At 45.1% G+C, this 27400-nt stretch overlaps 1 protein-coding gene across 15 annotated transcripts in view; it reads left to right on the forward strand.

Moving 5' to 3' along the window:
• The window catches only part of LOC126266709 (protein held out wings), a 386961-nt gene that overhangs the window by 271612 nt on the left and 87949 nt on the right, over nt 1–27400 (forward strand). For all 15 annotated transcript variants that reach the window (XM_049971162.1, XM_049971258.1, XM_049971217.1 and 12 more), the window contains exon 2: nt 26039–26172. In XM_049971162.1, coding sequence (XP_049827119.1) covers nt 26039–26172 — 134 coding nt within the window. The remainder of the gene's footprint in view (nt 1–26038; nt 26173–27400) is intronic.

Consider the following 27400-nt stretch of genomic DNA (forward strand, 5'->3'; position numbering starts at 1 on the left):
ATATCAAAGATATGAGTTAGAACTAGAACTTCACTCCAGACCCCAGCGTCCATCACCATCTGATTTCGGTTCTTGAGAAAGAACGGGCGGCCATACCTTCCAGACATTGACACCTAAGTGAAATTTTCCCCAGTAGAATTCAAGCTGTCATAAAGGCGAAACGTGGACACACTGCAAATTAATGTCCACTGCTAGTTGTCCGGATACTTTTGATCCAAAAGTGTAACTGCTGCAGGGCGCTGTCGTGGAGTAAGTTATCGACGTCGTAATTCCTTTGTGATCGACATTGCAACATCATTCCAATTCCTTGCCTTGAGAGGTGTCCATGCTCTCAACGTTAATCTATGAACAAAGATCTCAGTGGCCTGAGCAAATCCGTGACCACCTTGTCTTGCGAATTTGTGCTCTCCAGTTGATTGTGGACGGACATAACAAGTATGAATCCTGAATGAGATGTTCACTCTGCAGTGGATTGTGCGCTGATACGAAACTTCCTGGCAGATTAAAACTGTGCCGGACTGAGGCTCGAACTCGGGACCATTGCCTTTCGCGGTAAGTGCTCTACCATCTGAGCTATCCAAGCACGAATCACGCCCCGTCCTCACAGCAGGAGAGCTTCTGTAAAGTTTCGAAAGTAGGAGACGAGGTACTGGCAGAAGTAAAGCTGTGAGGACGGGACGTGAGTCATGCTTGGGTAGCTCAGATGGTGGAGCACTTGCCCGCGAAAGGCAAAGGTTCCGAGTTCGGGTCTCGGTGCGGCACACAATTTTAATCTGCCAGGAAGTTTCAACAAGTATGTAGCTCAGTATAAATTTGCTCTTTAAACACGGTTTCTTCTGACGAAAATCGCCGAACTTATTTTCCCAGTAGACATTGCTCCACGAGCAATACTGGGCATAAGTATAAACTGATGCACCCGTAATGAAACAACACGACGCAATTATGTGATTCACTGATCCACATTGTGTTTATCTCGAAGACGGCTGAGGTATCCTGTGTACCAGTGAGGTCTCGTCAGTTACATAAGAGTTGAAGACCGTACTCCCTTTTCCGCAAGCGTAGACATTTTACGGTAAAAATAAAAATAAAACCGACACCAGTACAGAACCTTTCGCGGTTGAGGCCTGTTTTCTGATCACAAGACGAGATCTTAACGAAAATCGGCAAAGTTTGCCAACGAAATCCCCGCCATCACGAAGCGAATCCCGCCCTCGAAAGGTGAAGCTGAGTTCGTGTCCCGCGTGGCCTCGCAGCTGCGCATCCAATTTATGGTCTGCAGGCTGGCTGGCGTCAGTTTTCGCTTCTGCCGGCGCCTCGGACACGTCTTGCAACGCTCGTTCAGAGGTGAAAGGAGAACCGAAGGGGACGAGGCGCATATGTCAAGAGGCCGGCCCGTGCCTGACCGCCCGCAGAGCCGTGTGTGTGTGTGTGTGTGTGTGTGTGTGTGTAATGCGTGCAGAGCAGACCAGGCGTCGGACGGACCAGTTCCTGCACGGCGAGAGACGGGAGTGGCGCACCTATTCACCGACCTGAAAACATGGCGCCCGTCCAGGGGCCGTTCGCCAAATGGCGGGCCACTTCCTGAAGCGATGCGCGCCTGCGGCCGGCCGGAGGAAGTGCCAAGCAGGTGTGCTGCCAACTTGGGCTTTGCACCTGGCTAGCCGCCACAACGTATTAGTTTGTTGTGTCCATTTCTGTTAGATTACACCACTAGCGAGAGACCGCTCGAAGTAGTAAGTACCTAGAAGTAACCATCCGGAACAAACTTAAGTAAAATGAGCACGTAAAACAAATAATCGGAAAATCAGACGCGAGACTGAGATTGGTTGCGAGAATCTTAAAGAAATGTATTCACGAACGAAGTGGCTGACAAAACACTCGTTCGACTGATTATTATGCACTTTTCATCAACTTCTGACGCATACCAAACAGCATTAAGGGGAGTAGGAGAGGCACCACAGGACATTTTAATTTCCACTGTCTATACTTTTACAAGTAAATTCATAAAACTTTGTCAGCATGGCCAGGAAGGTTTCGGGATTCACACTCGTAGCAGCGGAAGTTCAAAAACATAACAAAATAATTTTTTTACATGTGAAATTTCATCATTTTTTCACTTGCTATTGGCTGCTTTTGTTGCTATAGGTACACATCCCTTCATAAGTAAGAGATACTGTTCGATGAATTTTGCACGGCATACAAACCATACTTACAGGTGTCTGAAACTCTAGAATCTATTTAATTTATGAAAAAATGAATGAACTGTTACATTTTAAACTTTGTTTAGAAAAAATCAAATTTTGTAGTTAATTATCGCAAATTTTACCGCAGTTTTTAATAGGTTTGGAAAATTCTAGAGTTTCATACACCCGTAAGTATGGTTTGTATGCTGTGCAAAATTCATCAAAGAGTCTCTCTTACTCGTGAAGAAAAATGTACTTTTAGCAACAAATGTAGCAAACAGTAAGTGAAAAAAATGATGAAATTTCATATCTAAAAAAAATTATTTTGTTATGTTTTTGCACTTCCACTGCTATGAGTGTGAATCCTGAATCCTTCTTGGTCATGCTGACAAAGGTTTATGAATTTATTTGTAAAAGTATAGACAGTGGAAATTAAAATGTCCTGTGGTGCCTCCCCTGCGCCAAGTCGGTCCGTTTACGTCCTACCCTCTTTAATAGAATAAAGAGGGGGGGGGGGGGGGAGACCGTTCAGAGAGCGGCACATTGCGGAGATATTCAACATACGGTATGAGAGGGGGTTGGGTATCACGGAGAAGTTGTATGTTGAAATTCCAAAGGAGTCGGGCAACATATTAATTCCTCACATGTACGTCGTACAAAATGATCACGAACAGAATATTAAATAAATTGTATATCAGGAGCAGCTTTACCACCTCCGTTGTTCTTACGCGTCATTGAGGTGGGGGGGCTGTTATATATAGTGGTAAAAGTAGCACTCTGCAACACACACCGCGGCACTCTTCCTTTCCAAGACGCATACTACATAACATGGTGGGGGGGGGGGGGAGGGGGAGGGAGTACAATATGATGAAACACATGTATTGAGGAACATAACTTCCTCACACGAAATAAATTTTGACTCGTTACCCTACAGCTGTTGCTCTTTACGGCCCCGTCTGGCGCCATGAACGTTAACTCTCGATGTATCTAACACATGTCCTGTCATCCTGTCGCTAATTCACCGTTTACCACATATCCCTTTCTTGAGTGGTTCTGCCGGGTACTTCATTTCTCATCAGCTTCTTAATTTTCATTATCATCATGTAACGCCGGCCGATGTGGCCGAGCGGTTCTAGGCGCTTCAGTATGGAACCGCGCAACCGCTACGGTCGCAGGTTCGAATCCTGCCTCGGGCATGGATGTGTGTTCTGTCCTTAGTTTAGTTAGGTTTAAGTAGTTCTGGGTTCTAGGGGACTAATGACTTCATATGTTAAGTTCCATAGTGCTCAGAGCCATTTGAACCATCGTGTAACACTTTATCCATAAAACTTAGATTCTATTGTTTTTTTTTATATATTTTTGAACCATTCATACTTCACTTACAATGCTGCGATCCACACGTGCATTCTCAGTATCTTCGTCCTCAAATTAAGGCATATGTTTGATACAGTGAAGAGTCTTTCAGCGAGGCAAAGCCTTCTTTCCCTGCTCTTGTCTGCTTCATGTGCCCTCATTACTTCGTCCGTCATGTGTTGATTTGTTTCCAAGGTAGAATAATTCCTTCCTTCATTTCGTCTTCTACCGTGGTATCAGCTTGTCTGCTACTTGATCTCCCAGTTTTAACAATAAGTTTATCAGTAATCTCATTTCTGCTACTCATCACTTTTTCTTTCTTTGATTTACTCTCAATCCATGCTCAGTGGACTATTCAGACCATTCAGCTGATGGTCTCTGAGTACATCAATTTATCATTTGTATTCTTTCTCGCAAAATTTTATTTTCACTCCTGAACCTTTAATTTTCATCATCGCTTCTTCGATGTGCAGATCCAGCAGTAGAGGAATCAGACTGCACTCTTGCGTTATGCCCTTTTTAACCCGAGCCCTTCACTATATCAAATTAATACAGGGCTCAAAAGGGGAAAGACGGTGATTTTGTGTGTGTGTGTGTGTGTGTGTGTGTGTGTGTGTGTGTGTGTGTGTGTGTGTGTGTGTGTGTCACACCTCGCTAGCCGCTCCCACTCACGTTGCCTTCCAGCAGTTCCCTTGTTAGTCTAGCAGCAGCGGCGATCAGCTCTCCGTTTTGGACCCTCAGACCGTACCCGACAAACGTTTGGCGCCTTCCGTTGTCAGCACAGCTCATGCGTAAATATGATGATGGCCGTTCTACTGCGTGTTGATGACTTAACTTAACGTAAGCTTTGTTTACAGAGCTGCGTCACTACTGCCGCTTCTTAGTGGCAACGAACCAAACAGCTCTCTGCCCTCATAGTACTGACTAAAGACAGAAATTGTCCGCCAAACACCAGAGTGACGCTGTCTGAATTTCGAATGTGTCTTCTAAAAAGCTGCAGATCTTCCGTTCACTACGTTACTTCGAATGAAAATTATGGTTCTATCGCTAGTGGTTAATAATAAGTGCCAGCGACTCGCTTTTCGCGTTTGAAGTTACTACAGGTAGTTATAATGTATATTGTTCACGTAATGAATATAGACATTTTATTTTAGAACAATAATTATTTGTATTTGTTGAGAGTCGTCGCGGAAAATGTGTAACAGTCGTTTACATGTTCAAAATAACTTACGGGTTTGCTGCTGTGTGACGTTGTCGACCACCGCCGATATTTCGACAGGAGCACACCCTGTCATTCTCAAGGCACAACTGCGAGGAGGAAGCAATGTGCAAGGGAATTTAATACCTCGGTTCACAGAGGAGAAACAAGGAAGATACCACACACAGGACAAGTAACCGCAAAGTCAACACACAACCAAAGATAACCAAGATCAGAAATGTCGATAGTGACTGTTAATCAACAGGTGATGTAACACTAATTCTGCCCTTTTTTTTATGAGACTGAGCCGGATTCCAAGCAGCATTTAAACAGAATCCACCATCTTTGTTTATAATGTTGCTTGATAGTTTGATTTCAACAGCTTCCTTAATAACACTCTCTTAATGGCTGGACGTGCAAGCAAGAATCTCCGTGTTGTTGTACTCCATAGGGTGACCGGTGTCAAGGCAACGTTCTGCAATATCGGATATGCTCGGCTGTTGTAAGCGTGTGTGACGCTTATGTTCAGTACACCGGTCTTCCACAGTCCTGATTGTCTGACCAATATATGACATGCCACAACTGCAAGGAATATTGGAAATGCTTCCTGCGTAAGGCAAAAAGGGCGTAGACTCGGGTGCAACTACTTTGCTATCGTCACTCATGCGTTGCACAAAAAGCTGATAACGCAGCGCACGTTTGACCTGCCTCTCACTATAACCATTCTGACGAAAGGTGAGTTCGAGATGTGATACCTCAGCTGCCAAACTTTCAGGGTCTGAGATAACGTGGGCCCTGTGAACCAAGGTACGAAGTACTCCTTCACGCTGAGCTGGATGGTGACAACTATCAGCTCGCATATACAAGTCAGTGTCAGTAGGTTCCTATAAACAGAATGTCCCAACGTACCATCAGTCTTCCTTCTGACCAACACATCAAGGAAGGGAAGGCATCCATTCTTTTCCACCTACATAGTGAACTGAATATTCGGGTGGATTGAATTCAGGTGTTCCAAAAACCGGCTAAAATGCTCACTACCAAGAGGCCAAACAACAAAAGTGTCGTCTACATATCTGAAAAAACACGCTAGTTTCAAGTTCGCTGACTCCAATGCACGTTCCTCAAAGTCCTCCATAAACAAATTGGCCACAATAGGTGACAACGGACTTTCCATTGCAACTGCATCAGTCTGTTCGTAGAGCTGACCATTGAATAAAAAGTAAGTCAGCACATGTAGCAACAAATTTGTTGACTTAACACCAAACTTAACCTCAATTGGCTGCAACGAATCAGAGAGAGGAACGCGAGTGAAGAGAGAAACCACATCAAAACTGACTAAAATATTAGTCATACAAACGCAATCCCTGCAATCTTAATGTGGTGTTCACACCTACCTACTAGTGGGCTCAACAAACTAGCAAGATGTTTAGCCACACGATATGTCGGAGCACAAATATAGTCCTCAATGGGACAGCCTCTTTATGGACCTTGGGGAGGCCATATGATCAAGGTGGTACAGCACAGTAAGAATTGAGACTCTTGGTCGTCTCCTATGGCCGGCTGGAGTGGCCGAGCGGTTCTGGGCGCTACAGTATGGAACCGCACGACCGCTACGCTCGCAGGTTCGAATCCTGCCTCGGACATGGATGTATGTGGTGTCCTTAGGTTAGTTAGGTTTAAGTAGTCCTAAGTTCTAGGGGACTGATGACCACAGATGTTAAGTCCCATAGTGCTCAGAGCCATTTGAACCATTTGATAGTCTCCTATGACAAAGAACATTTCTTCAGGGGGTTATTAGTCTTCCTCTCAACACTCTTGGTAGGGTCAGCACCTGCATCAGAAAGGGTGAGGAAGAAAGGTGGCGAGAGTTTGGACGTATGTGAATGAATGGTGTTGAGCGTGGTGGGCAGTGGGCAGGCATCTGTTGGAGCAGGCCCAGGCCGCCGCAGCCTTGGTCTCGTCCTCCGAGGCCGAGTGGCCTTGAGGCCGTCTCGTCGCCGTGCCTGGCGGAGCAGTGCCGGATGACGCGTGACTGCCCCCTCTGGCGGGACCGCCGCCGCTGTCCATTTGCAGCCTTCGCTGCCCTCTTTTCTGTACGCCATCCCATCTTACTAGTTGTGGCGGGCGCGAGTGAAACACAGAAGTCGTGCAGTAGGAACAAGTCAAAAGACACACCCACGCTAATTTTCTTCACATTGTAAAAATCAATCCATACATATTATAAAAAATTGATTATATATATATATATATATATATATATATATATATATATATATAAAACATTTTGTGTTTCATATCTGCTCCTAAGCCACTGGACATATCTGAACCAAACTTGGTACACCCAACGCTCACTGTCTGGAAATCACCGGTGTAGGGGTAAGAACCGCGTACTTTTATGAGAATGACAGCACTTTGTGACTTGCAACAAACTTTGCGCATAATTTAAAAAGTTTATTCGGAATTTTGTTTCGCCGACAGCCCCCACAAAACGAAAGAAGTTCCTACAATTTCGCTGCATGAAGCATAACGTTTTAATTATTACTGCTTTACTACGAACTGTGTTCGCGACACATTCCGCAGACAGTAGGCACGTGTACCACTATATTTACCTGCGACATTATACCACTGTACAGCACATAGATCAGGCGATAGGACGTCACAATCATCAAGCAGCATGAAAATGAAACTGCAAGCCAAAGTTAGCTAGCGGTATGGATGTAATAGATGAACGTACTCGTAAACGCGTGGAATGTTTTGAATATGTGTGAAAAATGTTTGACATGTGCGTATGCGGTCAAAGGTATGGGCAAAACGCTTATCCTAATACGTTTGAAAGATTTCAACCAAATTTGAAATACGTATTACTCATATAATTTGGAACGAAAGACTGGCGGAGGTGTAAAACCATCGGCATCCTATTGGGGTGAGCGTGGCAACGTGGAGAGAGATAGAGATACAGAGAGAGAGCGAGGGGGGGGGTGAGGAGGAGGTGGGCAAAAAGGGAGGGGGCGAAGGAGATGGTCAGAGAAAGGAATGAGAATGATATGAATAGGGGAGGAGGAGTTGCACCGTAAAAGTGGTGGAGGAGGAGGTGGACTAATAGAAGAGTGGAATAAATAAATACCCGTATAAAAATGGGTACTCAGCTAGTTTAATATACAAAAAGAGCCATACTACTTCACAAGATTACATTCTTCATGAACGAAGATCAACACTTAGCATAAATTTTCGCTTGCGCTTCGAACCAAAAGCGCCAGTTGTAAGTTGTTGGATGCTGGTAGGTGTCTCGCTCGCGCTGATAGTTTTCTTGCTTATTCATTATCTACTGCCCCGAGATGCGGCAACACTGCAACAAGAGATACAATTCACTTTCAACTGTGTAGCGTTTTTTCTCCACAATGAAGCGCTGAACAGTGGATCAGCAGTAAGGACTGCACTGATCTCGCCTGCTATCGTTGACCTCCAACGTAGCCCGATCTCACGTTATTGCATTTTGTTGTGGTTGTTGGTGAAAGACTAAACTAGAAATGTCGTATCTATTCCTAAGGGAATAGTGTTCGTGCCTGAATTACCTATTGGAACCTGAAAAATGTTGCTAGCATGTGACTTCATTGCAGAATTATAATCAGAAAAAAAATCGGTACCTTCCCTGTCCATGCCACTGGATGACTATTCCTGCTGTAGGCCTACTCCCTACTCGCTTCTAAACTATTTTCAAAAAATAGTCAAGAAACATGGAGGCGATCGAAGACAAAACAGACAAGGAAAAGTCCTGGTCATAGCTGAAGCAAATAAGATGGACTGATTTTTGCTGGACGGGAGCAAGTCATGAGAACTAACGCCATCAAAGCCGGAGCCGTGAAATCAGCAGACTCCGCAAAAAAGTAGAAGGAAAAAACGGACCACATCTTGAGCTTCTGCAGAAAGATTGCTCAGACTGATTACAAGCCTAGGCATAATATTGAGGCACAAGTGATCCGCTGGAACCTACCCTAAAATTACCACCTGCCGTGACAAAGGACTAGCGAACACAGACAGAACCAGTTGCCGAAAAAGAAAGTGCCGAAATTTCTGTGGAGCTTCAGACACATTTAGGGTACTAGACAATTATTGTGGAAAAGAAAGTGTGGATCATTGAAACTTGTATCACAGGTAGCAGCAGGATCGACGAGGAATGGCTGAGAAAACCATACACGAATAGCTGAAAATCGAACTTGAGAGACTAAGTCGTAAAGAGGCCAGAGTGGTCCCACCGGTCCTCGACACGGCAGGAGCAGTGGTCATTTGAATGACGGGTGCTTCATTCACTCTGATGGAAGCTAGCCAATCCGTCCGTAGTTCGAGTACACCACGAAGCGGCCTCGCATCCAGAAACACTTTACTGAAAACAGAAGGAATTAGCATTGCAAATTCCAAAGGTCTCTGTTATAGGCTTCCATGAAGACGGTGTCTAAAATGGTAGCAAATATTTTGTCACTGTGGTGGAATGGCACTATGGAGCCGTAGAAAAAATGTTCAAATGTGTGTGAAATCTTATGGGACCTAACTGCTAAGGTCATCAGTCCCTAAGCTTACACCCTACTTAACCTAAATTACACACACACACCCATGCCCGAGGGAGGACTCGAACCTCCGCCGGGACCAGACGCACAGTCCATGACTGCAGCGCCTAAGACCGCTCGGCTAATCCCGCGCAGCGAGCCGTAGGAAGTCTTCATGCAAAGGTCCACAATTAGCTAAAAGAATCTGAAATACAATTCGATCTCGTAGCGCCGGATTACTCGGAGCTTAAATTCATGTGAAGCACTTGCGTTGACGATTGTTCATTCAGAACACAAGAGTTTTTGTCACACCGTGTTGAATCAGCAGTGTAGGCTGAGCAGTCGGCAAAGAATCCATAACACTGTATGTATACTGTTACACAAAAAAATAGTCTTCTGTAACTAATTTTTTACTTTTAGTTCTAAATACGTTCCGTGTTTTCTTTTGATTATTTCGCTTGTGTTCTGTGTACGTACATTCAGTCTTGCGTAAGAAATGTGGTTTCAAGTAGAACAGGAAAGTGACGACGTGCAGTTAGTGAAAATTTACAGACAGCTTTCAGTACAGATGTGCGTACCAGAAATTCAATGGATATACGTAAATAATAGAAAACATTTTACTTGCCTAAAGCGGTACGTGCTTGGCTAAAAACATTAGTAAAAGAAATCATTCGCAGAAGATGAGTGATAATGATTGTATGCAAGGTGAAGAGCGTTAAAGTAGCGACTATGGAAGTTTTGAGGCAGCTTGTTCACAGGTAAATCCAAGGCTTTTGCATGCCTTTCTGGTTGTAGGGAACCTGTTGTCATACGGCAGCTCGCCCGTGTTAATTGTGTGCGGCACGCCCAAGCCCACGGTGTTGGAGAGAGGGAGTGAGCCAGCCGTGCAGATCGCGGTGCCAGGTGCATCTCCTAAGCTGCCCCCTCCCCCCATCCACCTGCCAGAGTTCTCGCTGTCGGGCTACGTCATGTCTGTAGCCGTCGTCCTCCACTACTGCTACAACAATCTCAGCTGCCAGTACGAAGGCTGCGGTTAAAATCGTGCATTTATTCCCCAAATAAGCGTATTCGGTAGTTACGGGAGGCACGATAGATCAGGTAAGGTGACGGTGGCCGAGCGGTTCTAGGCGCTACAGTGTGGAACCGCGCGAACGCTACGGTCCCAAGTTGGAATCCTGCCTCGGGCATGGATGTGTATGATGTCCTTAGGTCAGTTACGTTTAAGTAGTTCTACGTTCTAGGGGACTGATGACCTCAGAAGTTGAGTCCCATAGTGCTCAGAGCCATTTGAACCATTTTGAAGAGTTAATCCGTAATATGGTCTCCTTCTGACCCCTCACACTTCATGTAGCAGTAAGCTATTTCTTGCTCTTTCGGGATATCGTAACACCCAAAACTAGTTAATGTAGAAAAATGAAATTTCTAAAATATATTTGTCTAAGTATCATATTTAAGACATTAACATTGCAAGATCACAGGTTACTGTAACAGTGAGATAAGCCATTGCAAACTAAAATACTATTAGGTTAATAACCGGTGTAACAGCCAGTGTGTTGACCTCAAGGTTGCAAACATGCATGCATTGTGTAGTAAAAGTGGCGGATATCAGTTTATGAGATGGAGTTCCATGAGTGTTGCACTTGGTCGGTGAATACAGGGATGGTTAATGCTGTTTGCGGATGATGTTGAAGTCTGCTCGATTGGAGGCATATCTGGTAATCGAGCAGGCCAGAGCAGCATGTCGACACACTGTACAGCATCTTGGGTTACAACAGTGCTAATCGGCCGAGCGTTACGCTTTTGGAAAAGATCCCTGAATTGCTGTTTACGAATGGCAGCATAACAGGTCTAGTCAACAGATTAACATACAAATTTGTTGTCAGGTTACGTGGGACAACCACAAGAGTGCTGCTGCTGTCATGTGAAATCTCTCCTCAGATGTTACTTCTAGGTGTAGGTCCTGTGTGTGCAGCGCGCATACACGTTGGTTGCAGGCCCTCAACTGGCTGCCTCCTAACGAACAAAATGGTTCAAATGGCCCGAGGCAGGATTCGAACCTTCGACCGTAGCGGTAAAGCAGTTCCAGACTGTAGCGCCTAGAACCGCTCGGCCACCCCGGCCGGCCCTAACAAACAGTCGACCATCTCTGGCACCGAGGCAGAACCATCTGTCGTGAGGAACACGACGACCTCCACCCTACCGTGCAATGAGCTCCCGCTTAACACCGCTGAATTTGCAAATGTTAATAGTTTGGGGTCAATGGAATGCATGCCTCAGTGCGTCCGGCTGGGAGCTGCCCTTGAAGTAACCGACTTGTCACAATTTGTTGTCACTGTGGTTCAATGTGTTGCTCGAATTGCTGCTGCAGAAGCTGTACGCTGCGCCGGAAGCATACACCGAACACGATGGACTTCCCTGTTGTACTTGAAGAAAATGACTTATTGATACATGACCAACACGGACTCAGAAAATATCGTTCTTGTGCAACACAGTTAGTCCTTTACTCTCATGAAGTAATAAGTGCTGTTGACAAGGGATCTCAGATCGATTCCATATTCCTAGATTTCCAGAAGGCTTTTGATACCGTTCCTCACAAGCGACTATTAATCAAATTGCGTGTATATGGAGTATCGTCTATATTGTTACTGGATTCGTGATATCCTCTCCGAGAGGTCACAGTTCGTAGTAATAGACCGTAAATCATCGAGTAGAACAGAAGTGTTATCTGGCGTTCCGCAAGGTAGTGTCATAGGCCCTCTGCTGTTCCTGATTTACATAAGTGATCTAGGTGATAATCTGAGCAGCCCCCTTAGATTGTTTGCAGATAATTTACCGTCTAGTAAAATCATCAGACGATCGACTCCAATTACAAAATGATCTGGAGAGAATTTCTGTATGGTGCGAAAAGTGGCAGTTGGCGCTAAAGAAAGAAAAGTGAGAGGTCATCCACATGGGTACTAAAAGAAATTCGATAAATTTTGGACATACGATAAATCGCACAAATCTAAGCTCTGGCAATTCGAGTTAATACCTAGAAATTACAATTACGAGCAACTAAAATTGGAAAGACCACATGGATAATGTTGTGGGGAAGGCGAAACAGAGACTGCGCTTTGTTGGCAGAACACTTGGAAGATGCGACAAACCCACTGAAGAGACAGCCTACAGTACACCTGTTCGTCCTGTGCTGGAATATAGCTGTGCGGTGTGGGATCCTTACCAGGTAGGATTGACGGAGGGCATCTAAAAAGTGCAAAGAAGTGCAGCCCGTTTCGTGTTATCGCGCAGTAGGGGTGAGAGTGTCACTGATATTACACGGGAGTTGGGGTGGCCGTCACGGAAAAAAAGGCGGTTTTATTTGCGGCTAGATCTAATACAAAATTTCAATCACCAACTATCTCTTACGAATGCGAAAATATTTTGTTGACACACATCTATATAGGGAGAAATATTCGTCATAATAAAATAACAGAAATCTGAGCTCGAACAGAAAGATTTAGGTGTTCATTTTTCCCACGCGCCATTCGAGTTTGTCGCCTTAATGGCATTTATGGCTAACATCAGCACACCACGTCCAATCTCATTGGTAATAACGCTCACGACCATTACAGCGTGTATTTAAAGCAAACATGATATGCATCCTCTGTGGTGCTTCCCACGCTATTCTTATGCGACTGGCACGAAATTTGAATAGACATCTTTCATATGTAGAAACACGCCCACTGACTTACTTTTGTGTCGCACAACTCCCTTTTGGTGTTAGTCCGTCAGTGTACGTCCAGCAGTTCCTCGTCGCAATGACTTGATCTTCTGTCGCTGTTAGAAATCCCGCACTTCCTGCGTGCAAACATGCGGGAGTCAGCCAATTGCTCGACTCCTATAAATCGTTTTCATGCTGGACAAAATCGTTTCCATGTTCCTCTGGCAATTCTTATCTAGCCAGTTATCGTGAGTCTAACTTCGGCCGGTGAAAATGTCACATTTTAGCTCGACACCTTGGCTTTATGCGTGAATGTATGTAGGCGTGGAACTTGTATCCGCATAACGAATACTTGTATCAGCTACGATCCGCGGATAAGATCTCCTTCGAAAGTAATTAAGTTCACGAAAAGTTTCAACGCACTGTTAACAACACGCATTCAAAATAAATACCTTTGCCATTCGGAATCTCCAGTTTCAAATGCTACAACTTCCTAACATGAGAAACTAAACAAATATGAATGAGACAAAGTAAGCGACATGGTACGCATTTTAACTGCATGATGCTTTGAGGAAAATAACGGCAAATACATAAACAGGGTGTTACAAAATGGTACGGCCGAAGTTTCAGGAAACATTCCTCACACACAAATAAAGAAAAGATGTTATGTGGACATGTGTCCGGAAGCGCTTAATTTCCATGTTAGGGCTCATTATAGTTTCGCCAGTATGTACTGTACTTCCTCGATTCACCGCCAGTTGGTCCAATTGAAGGAAGGTAATGTTGACTTCGGTGCTTGTGTTGACATGCGACTCATTGCTCTACAGTACTAGCATCAACAGGTTAGTGTTCATCACGAACGTTGTTTTGCAGACAATGCAATGTTTACAAATGCGGAGTTGGCAGATGCCCATTTGTTGTATGGATTAGCACGGGGCAATAGCAGTGGCGCGGTACGTTTGTATCGAGACAGATTTCCAGAACGAAGGTGTCCCGACAGAAAGACGATCGAAGCAATTGATCGGCATCTTAGGGAGCACGGAACATTCCAGCCTATGACTCGTGACTGGGGAAGACCTAGAACGACGAGGACACCCGCAATGGACGAGGAAATTCTTCGTGCAGTTGACGGTAACCCAATTTCAGCGTCAGAAAAGTTGCTGCTGTACAAGGTAACGTTGACCACGTCACTGCATGGAGAGTGCTACGGGAGAACCAGTTGTTTCCGTACCATGTGCAGGCACTATCAGCAGCTGATTGGCCTCCACGGGTACATTTCTGCAAATGGTTCATCCAACAATTTGTCAATCCTAATTTCAGTGCAAATGTCCTCTTTACGGATGAGGCTTCATTCCAACGTGATCAAACAGTAAATTTTACACAATCAACATGTGTGGGCTGACGAGAATCCGCACGCAATTGTGCAATCACGTCATCAGCACAGATTTTCTGTGGACGTTTGGGCAGGCATTGTTGGTGATTTATTGATTGGGCCACATGTTCTTCCACCTACGCTCAATGGAGCACGTTATCATGATTTCATACGGGATACTCTACCTGTGCTTCTAGAACATGTGCCTTTACAAGTACGACACAACATGTGGTTCATGAACGATGGAGCTCCTGCACATTTCAGTGGAAGTGTTGGTACGCTTCTCGACAACTGATTCGGTTACCGATGGTTTAGTAGAGGCGGACCAATTCCATGGCCTCCACGCTCTCCTGACCTCAACCATCTTGACTTTCATTTATGGAGTTTGTCTACGCAAACCCGGTACCAAATTTAGAGACTGTTCGTGCTCGTATTATGGACGGCTGTGATACAATACGCCATTCTCCGGGGCTGCATCAGGGATTACTTTCGACGGAGGGTGGATGCATGTATCCTCGGTAACGAGGACATTTTGAACATTTCCTGTAACAAAGTGTTTTGTAGCGCCCTCATCTCGACTGTTTCGGCGTTTTGTAACAAAGCTCCACAGAAACCTGGTGCAGAGAAAAGTGTGGAGGTATAGCTGTAGCTGATCTTCGCAAAGTGGCAGCCGTCGGCGTGCCAGGGCGCTGTGGGACGGATGCTAGCAAGTGACACACACTTGGGGTAAAACTGTTTGCGGAGCGCTTTTAGACGTGACGGAACTCCGAGTAAGGCGCGCAGCACCAACTCAGTCTCCCGGAATAGGCGCGCGGCCCATGCTGCTCGTGATTCAGACTGCAGCCTCACCTGCCACTGCCGGATACTGGAATAGCTAGCGCTCTAATGCGTGCATTTATACCAGTGACAGTGCGCTGTACAACAGTGCAGCCCCACGAGCAACAGGCTCACGTTTTCCGACACGCTTACCTTTCAGACTCGTTCAGCAGATCCTTGTGTTTAGTTTGAACCACCACATTATCACAGGGACGATATGCACAGACTAGTAGTAGTAGTAGTAGTAGTAGTAGTAGTAGTAGTAAAAGTACAGGGTGGCGCATATTAAAATAGCCTGTGAAACTACAAAGGAATTATAGTGAAATGGACTTACCATTTATTCACGGTAAAAAAATACATTTATTGAAGATTTTGAAAGTGATCCCATGGAAAATCAATACACAGCTGTGCACGTGTAACCATATTCAGATACATCCGGCGTAAAGTTCCGATACCGGTGGCGGCAACTTCACGGCTGATGTTGTACTTCAGTTCCTGTATTGTGCGTGGATTTGTTTCATAACCCTTACTCTTAAAGTGTCCCCGCAGGGAAAAATCACATCTTGTTAGATCCGACGAAAGTGGTGGCGGTAAATGTTTGCTGACAGTTCGTTGCCCTTTAAAGACATCATGGACTCGTTGTAGGAATACCTTAGACACTTGACATGTTGCCCCATCTTGCTGGAAGAAGCAGTATTGTCTTTCACATCCAGTGAGTTGCTCACAAAATGTATCAAAAATTTCTACATATGCAACCGTGCTGACGGTGGTTCAGATGGTTCAAATTGCTCTGAGCATATGGGACTCAACTTCTGAGATCATCAGTCCCCTAGAACTTAGAACTACTGAAACCAAACTAACCTAATGACATTACACACATCCATGCCCGAGGCAGGATTCGAACCTGCGACCGTAGCGGTCGCGCGGTTCCAGACTGTAGCGCCTAGAACCGCTCGGTAACTACGGCCGGCGCTGACGGTGGTATTAAAGCATATCAATCCAATTACGCGCGTTCCTGTCACACCGCACCGAACGCCCATTTTTTCATAATTGAGTGCTTGCTGAAACACAGTGTTAGAATTCTCCGTTGCCCAGTAAGTCGTGTTTTGTGAATTCACATGAGCGGAAAGATGAAACCATGCTTCATCATTCAAGATGTAATGGAAAGGGTCTAACAACCCATCGTTGATGTTACTCAAAAACTAACTGCAGAAGTCTACACGTTTCTGTCATCCTCTCGTAACTGCACAACCATCACACGATATGACTTCACATTAAGACTTTTCAATATCCGCTGGCAATTCCTCCTAGTGGCTAGACTGGGCTGTGTAAAAATTGATAGTTTGTACAGGCATTGACGACTGTGCAGTTCAGCTTACTACAAACCAAACATCAAACTATTGAATTGATGGTCATTAAACCAGCGATGTTCGTTCTTGCACGGGCAAGAGTATCCTAATCTACTGCAGTGACTTCCATAGCAGCCTTCAGGTTATAGAGCTGTGCTATTCTTACTCACTGCTTACGGCGATCCATGATCTGGTCTCTGACCTCCATCAAGCCGGAAAGGCTGTCGTTTTCGTTTGGATCTCCAGTCCTGTTGGGATTTTGGGAAATAACGAGCTGACCAGTTGGCCAAGCTGGCCAGCAGGGTGCCGATTCTGGAAATGGGGTCCCCAGAACCGGACCTTCGTTCATTTATACGCCAAAGAATTCCTTAAGTCTCGAACTGGGAATGGTCTGCCCTGATCTCCCCAAACAAACTGAGGACAATTAAAGAGACCACGACCGCGTGGCAAGTTCCCCTTCGTGCTTGGCGCAGGAAGTCCACCATCCTCTGCAGACTACCCATTGGCCACACTTGGGTAACCCATGGCCACATTCTCCGACATTAGAATCCCCGTCACTGCCAATGCAGAGCCCACCGGACGGTGGTCCACTTACTCATGGACTGCCCTAATTGGGCTGCTTTGAGGCGGCATCTTAAACTTCTTGACACGCTCTCTCTGGTGCTGTGGCAGACGACGCCAAAGCGGCTGATCTGGGGTCACGTTATATCCGCTAAGATGGTTTCTATTCATCCATGTAAGGTAGGGCTTTGTGGCCTCATCGACCGCTTGAGGGGTTGGTAGAGCACCTCTCTCCTGCTCCGTTCCCCGCCCCTCCCGCCATAGGTCCTTAATCGGCCTTTGCTCGCTAGTCCAGCCTGGCCTTCACCCTTTCCACCTTTTTATTCCCTTTATGGTTTCTCGTTTCTTAGTTTCAGTGCCTTGTCTTTACTGATCTTTTAACAACTTGTCAGTGCTGTCTTTTTTTTCTGGTCATTTATCTCTGTTTTTTGTGTTAGTTACACTAAGCTTTCCAGGATTTGCTTTTTTCTTCCTTCCTTTTGGCTTCCGCTCCTGGTTTTCCACTTACCGGATGAAGGGACTGATGACCTTACAGTTTAGGCCCTTTCGTTGTAAACCAACCACCAATTCTGTTACCAGCTCCATTTACATAGCATAGAGGGGAGCCTCTAAAATCGTTCTATCGCCCTTGCTAGTGGACAGTTAAGTGGAAAATTGTAGAAACCAAAACTCTTCAACATGAGTGGCTATTAAGACACATGAGTCTTTTATAAATGATGTCTCTGCCTAAAAATCTCACTGTGTCGTTACCTTGAAGACGTAGTGTGGTATCTAGGTTGGCATCAGTTTTAGCGGCTCTTTTAGAATTCAAAATTGTTAAGGTTTTCGTGGCCACTTATTGACAAACTGTCTATTGTCTCGTGTCTCGGGTTCTTCGGCCTACGTCCATCTGATGATCTTATTGACGTTTCGCCAGCACGAGTGGCTATCATTGTCAAAGCTTCATCCTCCATTCATCACCGGCAATGGAGGGTGAAGCTTTGACAGTGCCAGCCACTCGTGCTGGCGAAATGTCAGTAAAATTGTCAGATGAACGTTGGCCGAACAACCCGAGACAGAAGCCAGTAGGCAGTTTTTCTTTTGGAATTCATTGAACGTGTAACGTACCTTGGAGAGACGTTTTATCGTTTCTTGGACTTGCTTTTTCTTCCTATTACTTCAGGTGCAATTTTACGTGAGAAACGACTGTCTGAGAAAGCCTTTTCCGGAAAGGTGGGGTCAACTGCCGCGACGTAAAATTTAAATACAGGGTGAGTCAAAAGCCCTTGGAAACCTTCATAAGTTGGAAGATTAAAGGGAAAATTGAATTGTGATGATGGGAACATCGGTTTGATGTGGGACCGCAACTTTTGGAGTGAATGCCATTCGTGGCCGCCATCTTGAAATCCGCCATTTTGGTTTCAAATCATTTTTTTAAAAAAAAATTGGAAGGGGGTGTACGACACATCAAGTAACACTCGCTTGAGCTCTGGAATTTAGTGGTGTAATTTGTTTTTGTCTATCTTGTACAGTTTAGAAGTTATTAATGTTCAAAGTTACCTTGATACCGGGATGGACAACATGTAGAACATGTGTTGTAGCAGCCGGTATGAAGGTAATTTCCTAACTTTAAACATTAATAACTTCTAAAGTGTACAAGATAGACAAAAACAAATTACACCACTAAATTCCAGAGCTCAAGCAAGTGTTATTTGATGTGTCGTACCCCCCTTCCCATAAAAAAATACTTGAATCTAAAATGGCGGATTTCAAGATGGCGGCCACGAATGGCATTCACTCCAAAAGTTGCAGCCCCACATCAGACCTATTTTCCCATCATCAAATTTCAATTTTCCCTTTAATCGTCCAACGTATGAAGGTGTCCAAGGACTTTTGACTCGCTCTGTATTTCGTTTATACGGCGGGAAGAACACGGCCACCTCGTATCCGCCTGTTGGCCCCTCTTCCCCCTTCCCCCTCCTTGCTCCTCCCGCAGTGGTTCATCAGTCATATTCACAAATACCTGCTGCTCCTTTTCGCTCCACTATTCAACGTGGAAATTTATCGCTTGCTGGAATTGACGTGTCTCCTGAGTAATGGCAGACATTGAGCGCGACATGGCAAAGCGCGTGGGCGAAGAGCCATGCGCGTGTCGCGATTAACGAGGTCGTTGACAGGCGGAGCAAGAGTAGCCACTTTGAATTGCAGATCGGGCCAGCGTCATATCTATCACTAAGCTTCCTGTTGGACAACTCACGCCTTGCCGTTGTTACCTGGCTCCGGTTACGGTGAAGTATGTAAGGAAAATGCCACATGTCGCCAAAAAGCAGGGCTACTTCGCGTTTCTTACGGGATCTCTAGTGGTAGCTCGTACGGCCATTCGCCACTCCACCGGCAAATGTCACGAACTTAACGTCCTCGTCATCTGCACACAGCTGGAGTAAAATGACTTACGGGCCGCCGTATCCTCAGTGCACTGCCGTGGCGCTGCCTGCTCGCGCCGACCGCAGTATACTGTAATGGTACGTGTACTTAGAATACGTCCACCTGTTGCTTTGGGGCGAAGTTTGCACATTGCGGTTCGTTTGACAAGGAACTACTAAAATCATCCGTATTATTAGTGTGATACCATGCCGTGCCTCTGCACCGTTCCATGAGCAAAATGAATTCTGGCTGTTTGCTTATTGCTTCTACAATCCCTAGGATGTTGGCTTGGGGCACGCGAGTACAGATAGACACAGTGGATCTGTTCAGTCCCTTTCCAGAATACTGCCTCCGTGCGTTACACACTTCACTGAATTAACGATGCTATTTTCTATGTCGGGACTTCGTGGGAGATTAAAACTATATGCCGGATCAGGGTTGTAACCCGAGACCCTTGCATTTCGCGCGCAAGATCTGTACCAGTTGAGCTACTCGTCCACGACTCACGACCCATCCTCACATCTTCCGCGAGCACCTAATATTTTACCTTCCATAAGGTAAGAGTCTCAGGTTCGAGATCCGGTCTAGCACAGTTTTAATCTGACAGGAAGTTTCGTATCAGCGCTCAAAAGTGGGGTTCGTACGAGAGGTAACCATACAGTTACGTCATTATTATAATTATTATTTCGCTTGTAGATACATGCCTGCTGGTCCCCGTGCAACTTAAAATCCCGCTGCAATAGCAGTACCGTAGTATGCCACTAGAGAAGGAAACCAAAATAGCAGAGGGGCTGTCTCATCTTATTGACTGCGTCATTTTGTTTGGGCTTCTTTAGTGGCATTTTGTTTGGGCTTCTTTAGTGGCGTGCTACGTTATAATTGTTGCAATAGGATTTCAAGGTGTATCGGGACTGAAGGCATGTACCTGCAAGCAAACGAAAAACTAATGACGCAACTTTATTTATTTATTTATTTATTGGGTGATAGTTAAAACTACCTCTGGTCTATTGTCTGCTCAGGCGAACTAACATAATCTGCCAAGTGGTGTCAACTTGTGAAGCTTACCATAAGGAGCACGACGACGTTGATACTAGGTGAGTGGACAAGTGGATGTAACGTGACAGGAGTTCAAAGAGGCTTAAGGGAAGAATTGCAGGCAGAAATGAGGTGGGGGGGGGGGGGGGGATTGGGGCTGTGAGTGGTCTACAATGCGTGTTGTGGTGAGCAGGTACATTGGGAATTGTGGAGATCAAGAGGCCGATGTAGGATAGAAAGAGAGGCAGTAGATGTACCCAGTGGGAATACGGATGAATGTCGCAGCATACAAAGCCGTGATACTCAATGACTGGAAATGTTGTTACCTTCTGAAAGTTGGAGCGCCCCAAGCGGTTTAACATTTGTGAGGCTAATGTTTTTTTTTCGTAATTTGTGAATTAGTTAAGTGAAAGAAGGTAAGTCACATAGTATCAAGAAGAAATATTTTCGAACTTTCCATCTTGATCCATATTTTGTCTTCAGCGACGTCATGATCTGATTTAATGTTTGAGAACATGGACGTGATTACAAAAAGTTATTGTCTTTCTCCCACTTGGTTTATGTGACTTATCGGTACCTCGTATTCTTATTGTGGTACGGATATCCGGTATCACGCAATAATTTTCCACGTCTAATTATTTGGTTGCGTATCCTTGCATTTACTGGGTTTTTCAAAGCACGATAATTCTATTTAATGTGATAGCTTCTTCCAGCAGACGTCTTTATTGAGGATTGTGATGTTTGTGGGTGTGAAGTATCAAGTAAAAACAAATATTTTTTATTTCTTTTTTTTCTATGCTTTCGGTGTTACAATGTATTATCACGATATCCGCATTCGTAAACCGTGTTACAAATCATTATACTCATAAACTATTGTACACTCTAAGACAAAAAAAGACGCACAACGAATGAGTTGTGCAAATTGGTCACAAACTGATATTCACACAGGTAAAGACGGAAAATGTAAACTTTGGCGGCCGATCGATAAATGTGAAAGGCTGTAGCGCAATTTCACAGCTCAGGCGGCAACAATAGTAAACAACGGACATGTCGATACCAGAGCGTAAAGTCTTTGCGAATTTCATTAGGACTTGTATTTCGACACAAAAATGCCGATTGGAGTAATCGCCGAATCGCTCGCCACTATTCGACGGTGTTGGCAGGAGTAGGTGAACCATGGCCGAACACAGCGTGGTGAAGGATGTTGTATGTTGTGTTGTCGATGTAGATAGTCGACAGAACTTCATGACCGGGCAATCGTCAGAGAGGCACTGGGAGTCGCGGATTCATCATTATTATCGATCCGACGTGCAACTGATACTTCAGTGACCAAAGGACCAGTAGTAGACGGCTTACAGAAAGGAAGCTCAGCTTACGGCGCCCCTTGTGCCGACTACATTTGACCTCTGTACACCAAAAGGCCGGTTTTCAGTGTGTCGGGCACATTCGGTCTGGAATCTCACTGTCTGGAGTACAATTGTCTTCTGTGATGTACCAGCTTCGACAAGAGCCGCAATGACCAGCGAAGACGTGTCTGGAGGAGCCGTCAACGGCGTTAGGGTGTCAACCTGACTGTTTCCCGCCATATGGCCCGACAGCTTCGAGTGGTGGTCTGGGTTGCCACTTCATGTCGTATCATAGCAGGACTCCTTTGATTGTCACCGGCGGCACTCTTACAGGACCATGGTACGCCGACGATATTTTACGCCCCGTTTTGTTTCCCTTCACGGCAAGCCATCCTGGGCTCACATTTCAGTAAGGTAATGTTCGTCCGTACATGAAAAGAATTTCTACAGCTTGTCTTAGAGCTTGGCAAACGCTACCTTGGCCGGCAAAGCCACCGGATCTCTGTCCAGCTTAGTAAGTTTGAAGCATTATGGGCATTACTGGAGAGAATTCGGCTCGATATTCCTCAGAAAGACATACAACAAATCTGCCAATCAACGGCAGGCTGAATAACTACTTGAATAAGTACCAGAGGTGCACCAATGCGTTATTGACATGCTCCGTTGGTGAAGATCTTTCTGCTGCACAAACCACCAAGTTTTTTTGGAATTGTAATCATTTATTTGTCTGTTCATGTTTATCACATCTACCGATTTCCAACCCAGTCGGTTAATTCCTTCCTTCTCCGCCCCCGGTAGCTGAATGGTTAGCGTGACGGATTGTCAGTCCTCTGGGCCCGGGTTCGATTCCCAGCTGGGTCGGGAATTTTCTCCGCCCAGGTACTGGGTGTTGTGCTGTCCTTCCTATCATCCTTGTCTACTGCTGGTCGCCGAAGTGGCGTCAAATTGAAAGACCGACACCCGGCGAACGGTCTGCCCGACGAGTGGCCCTAGCATACGATTAAATAAATTTCCTTCATTCCTTCATTTCTTCATTCCTTCATTCCTTCCTTCCTTCCTTCCTTCCTGATTTCCGTCAGTGTGTTCCAATTCTTCCACTACCGTGTACAACAATGTGGCTTAGTCGCCGCTTGGCGCGCTGCTATCTCGGTGTATGAGCGGTATGGCCGCGACTGCCCGTGCCGGGATGTGGTAGGCTAGTCCCGTTAACAACGCCTCCCATAGCGTACCCTGAGGTCACCCCGTCGCTGACATTTGGCAAGCCGCGCAGCAGGTCCCCGCCATGTTGGACCTACTGGTGCGTCCTGCGCCTTGTGCTGGCTGCTGCTTTCGCCTGTTGCCCATTCCTGTTCTCTGCCCCTCCATTCCAGGCGGCTGGCACGGTGCACTTTCGCGTACTGCTGCATCTGCGTTTGCTGTCGGTCACAGCTGGCCATGCACAGCTGATTTTATGCCTGTATTACACTACAAAAAAGGCATTTTATGTGACATTTTGACAGTGTATTCGGGTACTTTTACCGTATTTTCTATAGCACTTACAGCGTGGTCCCAGATTTTTTATAAAGTTTTGTCAGAGAACATCGACAGTAACACGTCGACGCGCCACTGACATTTCCCCGACTGATTCTGGAAAGCTTGCAGGCCCCACCTGCGTTAGTGGAGACACGACTTTCAGGTCGTTACGTGCAGTTCTCGGAACCGGCGATCTCGCCTCCCAGCGTATTTCTACGAGAGGCCACGTTTGCAGAGATCATGAGTTTTCCAGTCTTTCCCACGTAACACCCAGATTTAATTGCTACAAGTATGGTGAACTAATAGAACAAAGACCCCATCTAAAACCATTTACAATTGTACCACGAAACACCTTGTTTGCGATAGCTGACCTACAAACATTGCATGATCAAAAAAGTAAAAAATTGGGCATTCACAGATATGGTTCAAAAATATGTCTAAACTATATTCAGTGGACCAAAAAATGACTACTAGGCTACAAAATTTGAGGTAAGCTCAGAAACGTGGAGAGGGAAAAGGGACGAGGGGGAGATGAATTGTATAAACAAACCCGTTTGGTGAGCACCGATAAGATACTATATCCATCACTGTGTTATACATAACTATGTTGTGTGCATTATTTTACAGACGGTTCGAGATACTGTACATTTCTAAACAATATTCAGTGGATTAAAGAGGAATGAAAACTAAGTTAAAAAAATTGAGATAAACACCTTCTTCCGAGAATATCCAACCTTAACGATTTTGAGGGCAGCCAACGCACAAAAGCTACACTGACTTTCTCTCGACTATATAAACGAGTTTCGTAATCTGCACATGTACTGCAATAAGAAAACGCCGCACTGTAAAAAGTGACCCCTCTGGCGTGTCCGGCGTGCACTGCAGTCCTGAGTCCGCGGATTACGCCTCACTCGTGCCAGAGGTTACAAATGCTAAGATATTTCCGTACCGGGAGCTAATTGACGTGGGACGAAGTTGTTTGACGATTGCCTGAAGGGGCGACCGCTGGTGTTGACCTGCGCTTGCGGTGGCCACTCAGCGAAAACTAGAAAGCTGAGTGAACGCGACTGTCGTCATTCACGTTTTACCTGGAGGAAGAAACACCAAAATAAAAAAGTTCTGAGAGATATGCTCTAATGTGATACTTTGAACTGATGTGAGAGTGCGTGTAGGTTTCTGAAAGAGAAAAATATCTGCTTTGAACTGGTAATTGGTGTGACGTTCACGACTTGCGCCATATAGCGGTGCCAGGAGAACGTCATCTGAACGTCGCCTTCCCCCCCCCCCCCAAACCATCACCATCCCCTCCTCCTGACCCCCGCCCCCTCCCAAGAATCATTTATTTTCTTGTGTTAGGCTAACTAACAAAAATCGGTGAAAACACAAATTATTGGTGGTTGAGCAGATTAGAAACTTTTTAGCACAATTTTTTTTAGTGGCTTAGAGTGTTACAGGAGTAGTCTCGTTTAAGGTTTTTTAATATAAAATGTGTCATAAATGCTAAAATATATTAAATCCGCGATTTGGTGGATGGGAGTCTGGTGCGTCCAGCGCTCGAATGCAACTGATGTAATACAGTAATAGATGCCGACGGAATAGGTGTTGTTTTAGTTTCCGATAGTATCGCAGAAAGTATTAATGTGAACTAAAATATTATTCTCAAGAAGATTTCTTTTCGTAATATGGTTCGTTTATGATAAACAGTGTGACAGCACGTGTGTGTCTCACGTCTCCGTGGACCTTACACGAAGTGAAGGGTGAAGTGCTTGAAAGTGGCAAACAAACGCATTTACAGGAATAGAAAAATTCGAGCAGTAATCCCAGTCGTGCAGAAAACACAGCGTTTGGTAAGCGCGAAGTTGTTGATCACTATAGTTTCGTCAAAATGAGAATTTCGACATCGGCGAAAAAAAAAAAAAAGCCAGCTGTACGGTTCTGGTATTGTTTGTTGAATTCAAATATTTAAAAAAAGCAAAAGTTGAAACTTTAAACGCTTTTTTTTCTTTTCAAAATAACATTTTCCAAGTTGGTGGGAGGTATAATTCACGTAATATAGACGCAATTAAGTGATATCTTTTTGTAACTTACACAAGTCCGCGTTTCTTTCTACTGTAGTACCTAGAACTTTTGCGATACATTTTAATTTCGATTTTTGATGTACATTTTTATAACTACTTTTTGGCGAAAAAATTTACTTTTACGTTAGTGTCGCCATTTTGTTAGAAATCGTTTTTTTAAAAAAATATCCGTACGTACCACGTTAGACAATATCATCAGTTTTAAAGCAATTTTTGAAATTTTGTTTCGACAATGTGGCGCTCAGAGCGGCCACCGACCGCTCTCGCTGTCCGCGAAGGCTTTCTGCAAGTTTACTACAGTCTTAAAGGTGTACAATAAAAGTCTAAAGTTAGTGTTGTAATTTTTTCGTTATTTTATTGAAAAAAAGTCGTGAATTCGGTTACAAAATTGAGCGTCATTGTGGTCTATCCCCTTTTAATCCAGTCCCCCATGATTACAAGTGCAGTAAGGAGTGTAGGATTATCCGTATTACTTATTTTTAGTAGTCTTCTTGGTTTAGTCATTTCACAGCGTATAAGCTCGTTGCTGTGCTGTATAAATCGCATTCGCCAGCTTTGTACTGACCTGGTGTCGTTTTCCGCTTGTTGCAGAGATCGCCAAAGTGAGAGCGAGCCTCTTCCAGATAAATGGCATGAAGAAGGAGCCGCTGGTGCTGCCCGAGGCGGAGGGTCAGACCACCACGCTGACGGAGAAGATCTACGTGCCCGTCAAGGAGCACCCGGACGTAAGTACCGCCTCCACCTGCTGCTGCTGCTGCTACCGCTTTTAACACTTTCATATCTTTGACCAATCTTTTGTGAAAGCTAGGACCACACGCCATCTTTCATAGAAAGACATGACAAAAATACCAAAGTGCTGTGTCAAAAATTTTGTAATTGGTCTTTTATAAAGTCCTCAGGAAAAGGCCTAAACTAAATATTGAAGATAGTCATCTGGGTTGATTAGGCTGCTTCACAGTCCTCATCAAACTGCATGTCCAAAACTCGCCGTTCCAGTCCCTCTGCTGACCTCTGCCTCAAGAGTATTCGGGCGCCACTATTTCCCAACTCGGCGTTCCCAGCCCTCTGGTGGGATGTTTTCAAAGTCTTTTGCTGTGGGTCGCATCAGGGAACGTAAGAGCTTCCCAGAAGATTTTAATGACGATGACAACAGTCATGAGAACCCAAAGACGACGGTGAATCAAATGAAAACCTTATACTTGTAATAACAAATCGAAATTTCGCGCCGTTATTCTGTAAGTTGGTAAGCGTGCTACAAACAGCGTACGGAATGGCCTGTAGGTGGCAGCATAGTGCAGATGCAGACATACCGTCACAGTATCTGTATAAAGACGGCCGCCCCACTTGCGACTTGCACCAGGGAAGAACAGCGTTCTGTTATTCGGGTTTTGCGTAGTGAAGGTGTGAAACCTACTGGAATTCATCGATGAATGAAGGTTCATTACGGTGACGCATGTCTGTCACAGCAGCAAGTCTACGAATGGAGTAGGAAGTTCGCAAATGGTGTGACTTCAGTGGGAGATGCTCCTCGTCCAGGTCAGGCACAACGAGTTGTGACTCCACAGGACATTGCAGTAGTTGAAGCCATAGTGAAGGAAAACCGCCGAGTGACACTGAATGACATTGCAGCATGTTTACAGATAAGTCATGGGTCAACACACGACATTGTGCATGATGTGGTCCAGTTTCACAAAGTGTCTGCAAGTTGGGTACCACGGCAGCTGACTCCTGAAATGAGAGAACGACTTGTTGATGCTTGTGAAGAACTTCTTCGGCGCTTTGAACGAGAAGGTGATGGCTTCCTTGCAAGACTCGTTACTGGGGACGAAACCTGGGTTGACTTCCACCAACCGGAAACGAAGAGAACGAGCAAGTAATGGCGCTATTCCTCACCACCAAAAGCAAAGATGTTTCGAACAGAACCATTAGCAAGGAAGGTTATGCTGTCTCTCT

Source organism: Schistocerca gregaria, chromosome 1 (assembly GCF_023897955.1).
Source record: "Schistocerca gregaria isolate iqSchGreg1 chromosome 1, iqSchGreg1.2, whole genome shotgun sequence".
Classification (NCBI taxonomy): domain Eukaryota; kingdom Metazoa; phylum Arthropoda; class Insecta; order Orthoptera; family Acrididae; genus Schistocerca; species Schistocerca gregaria.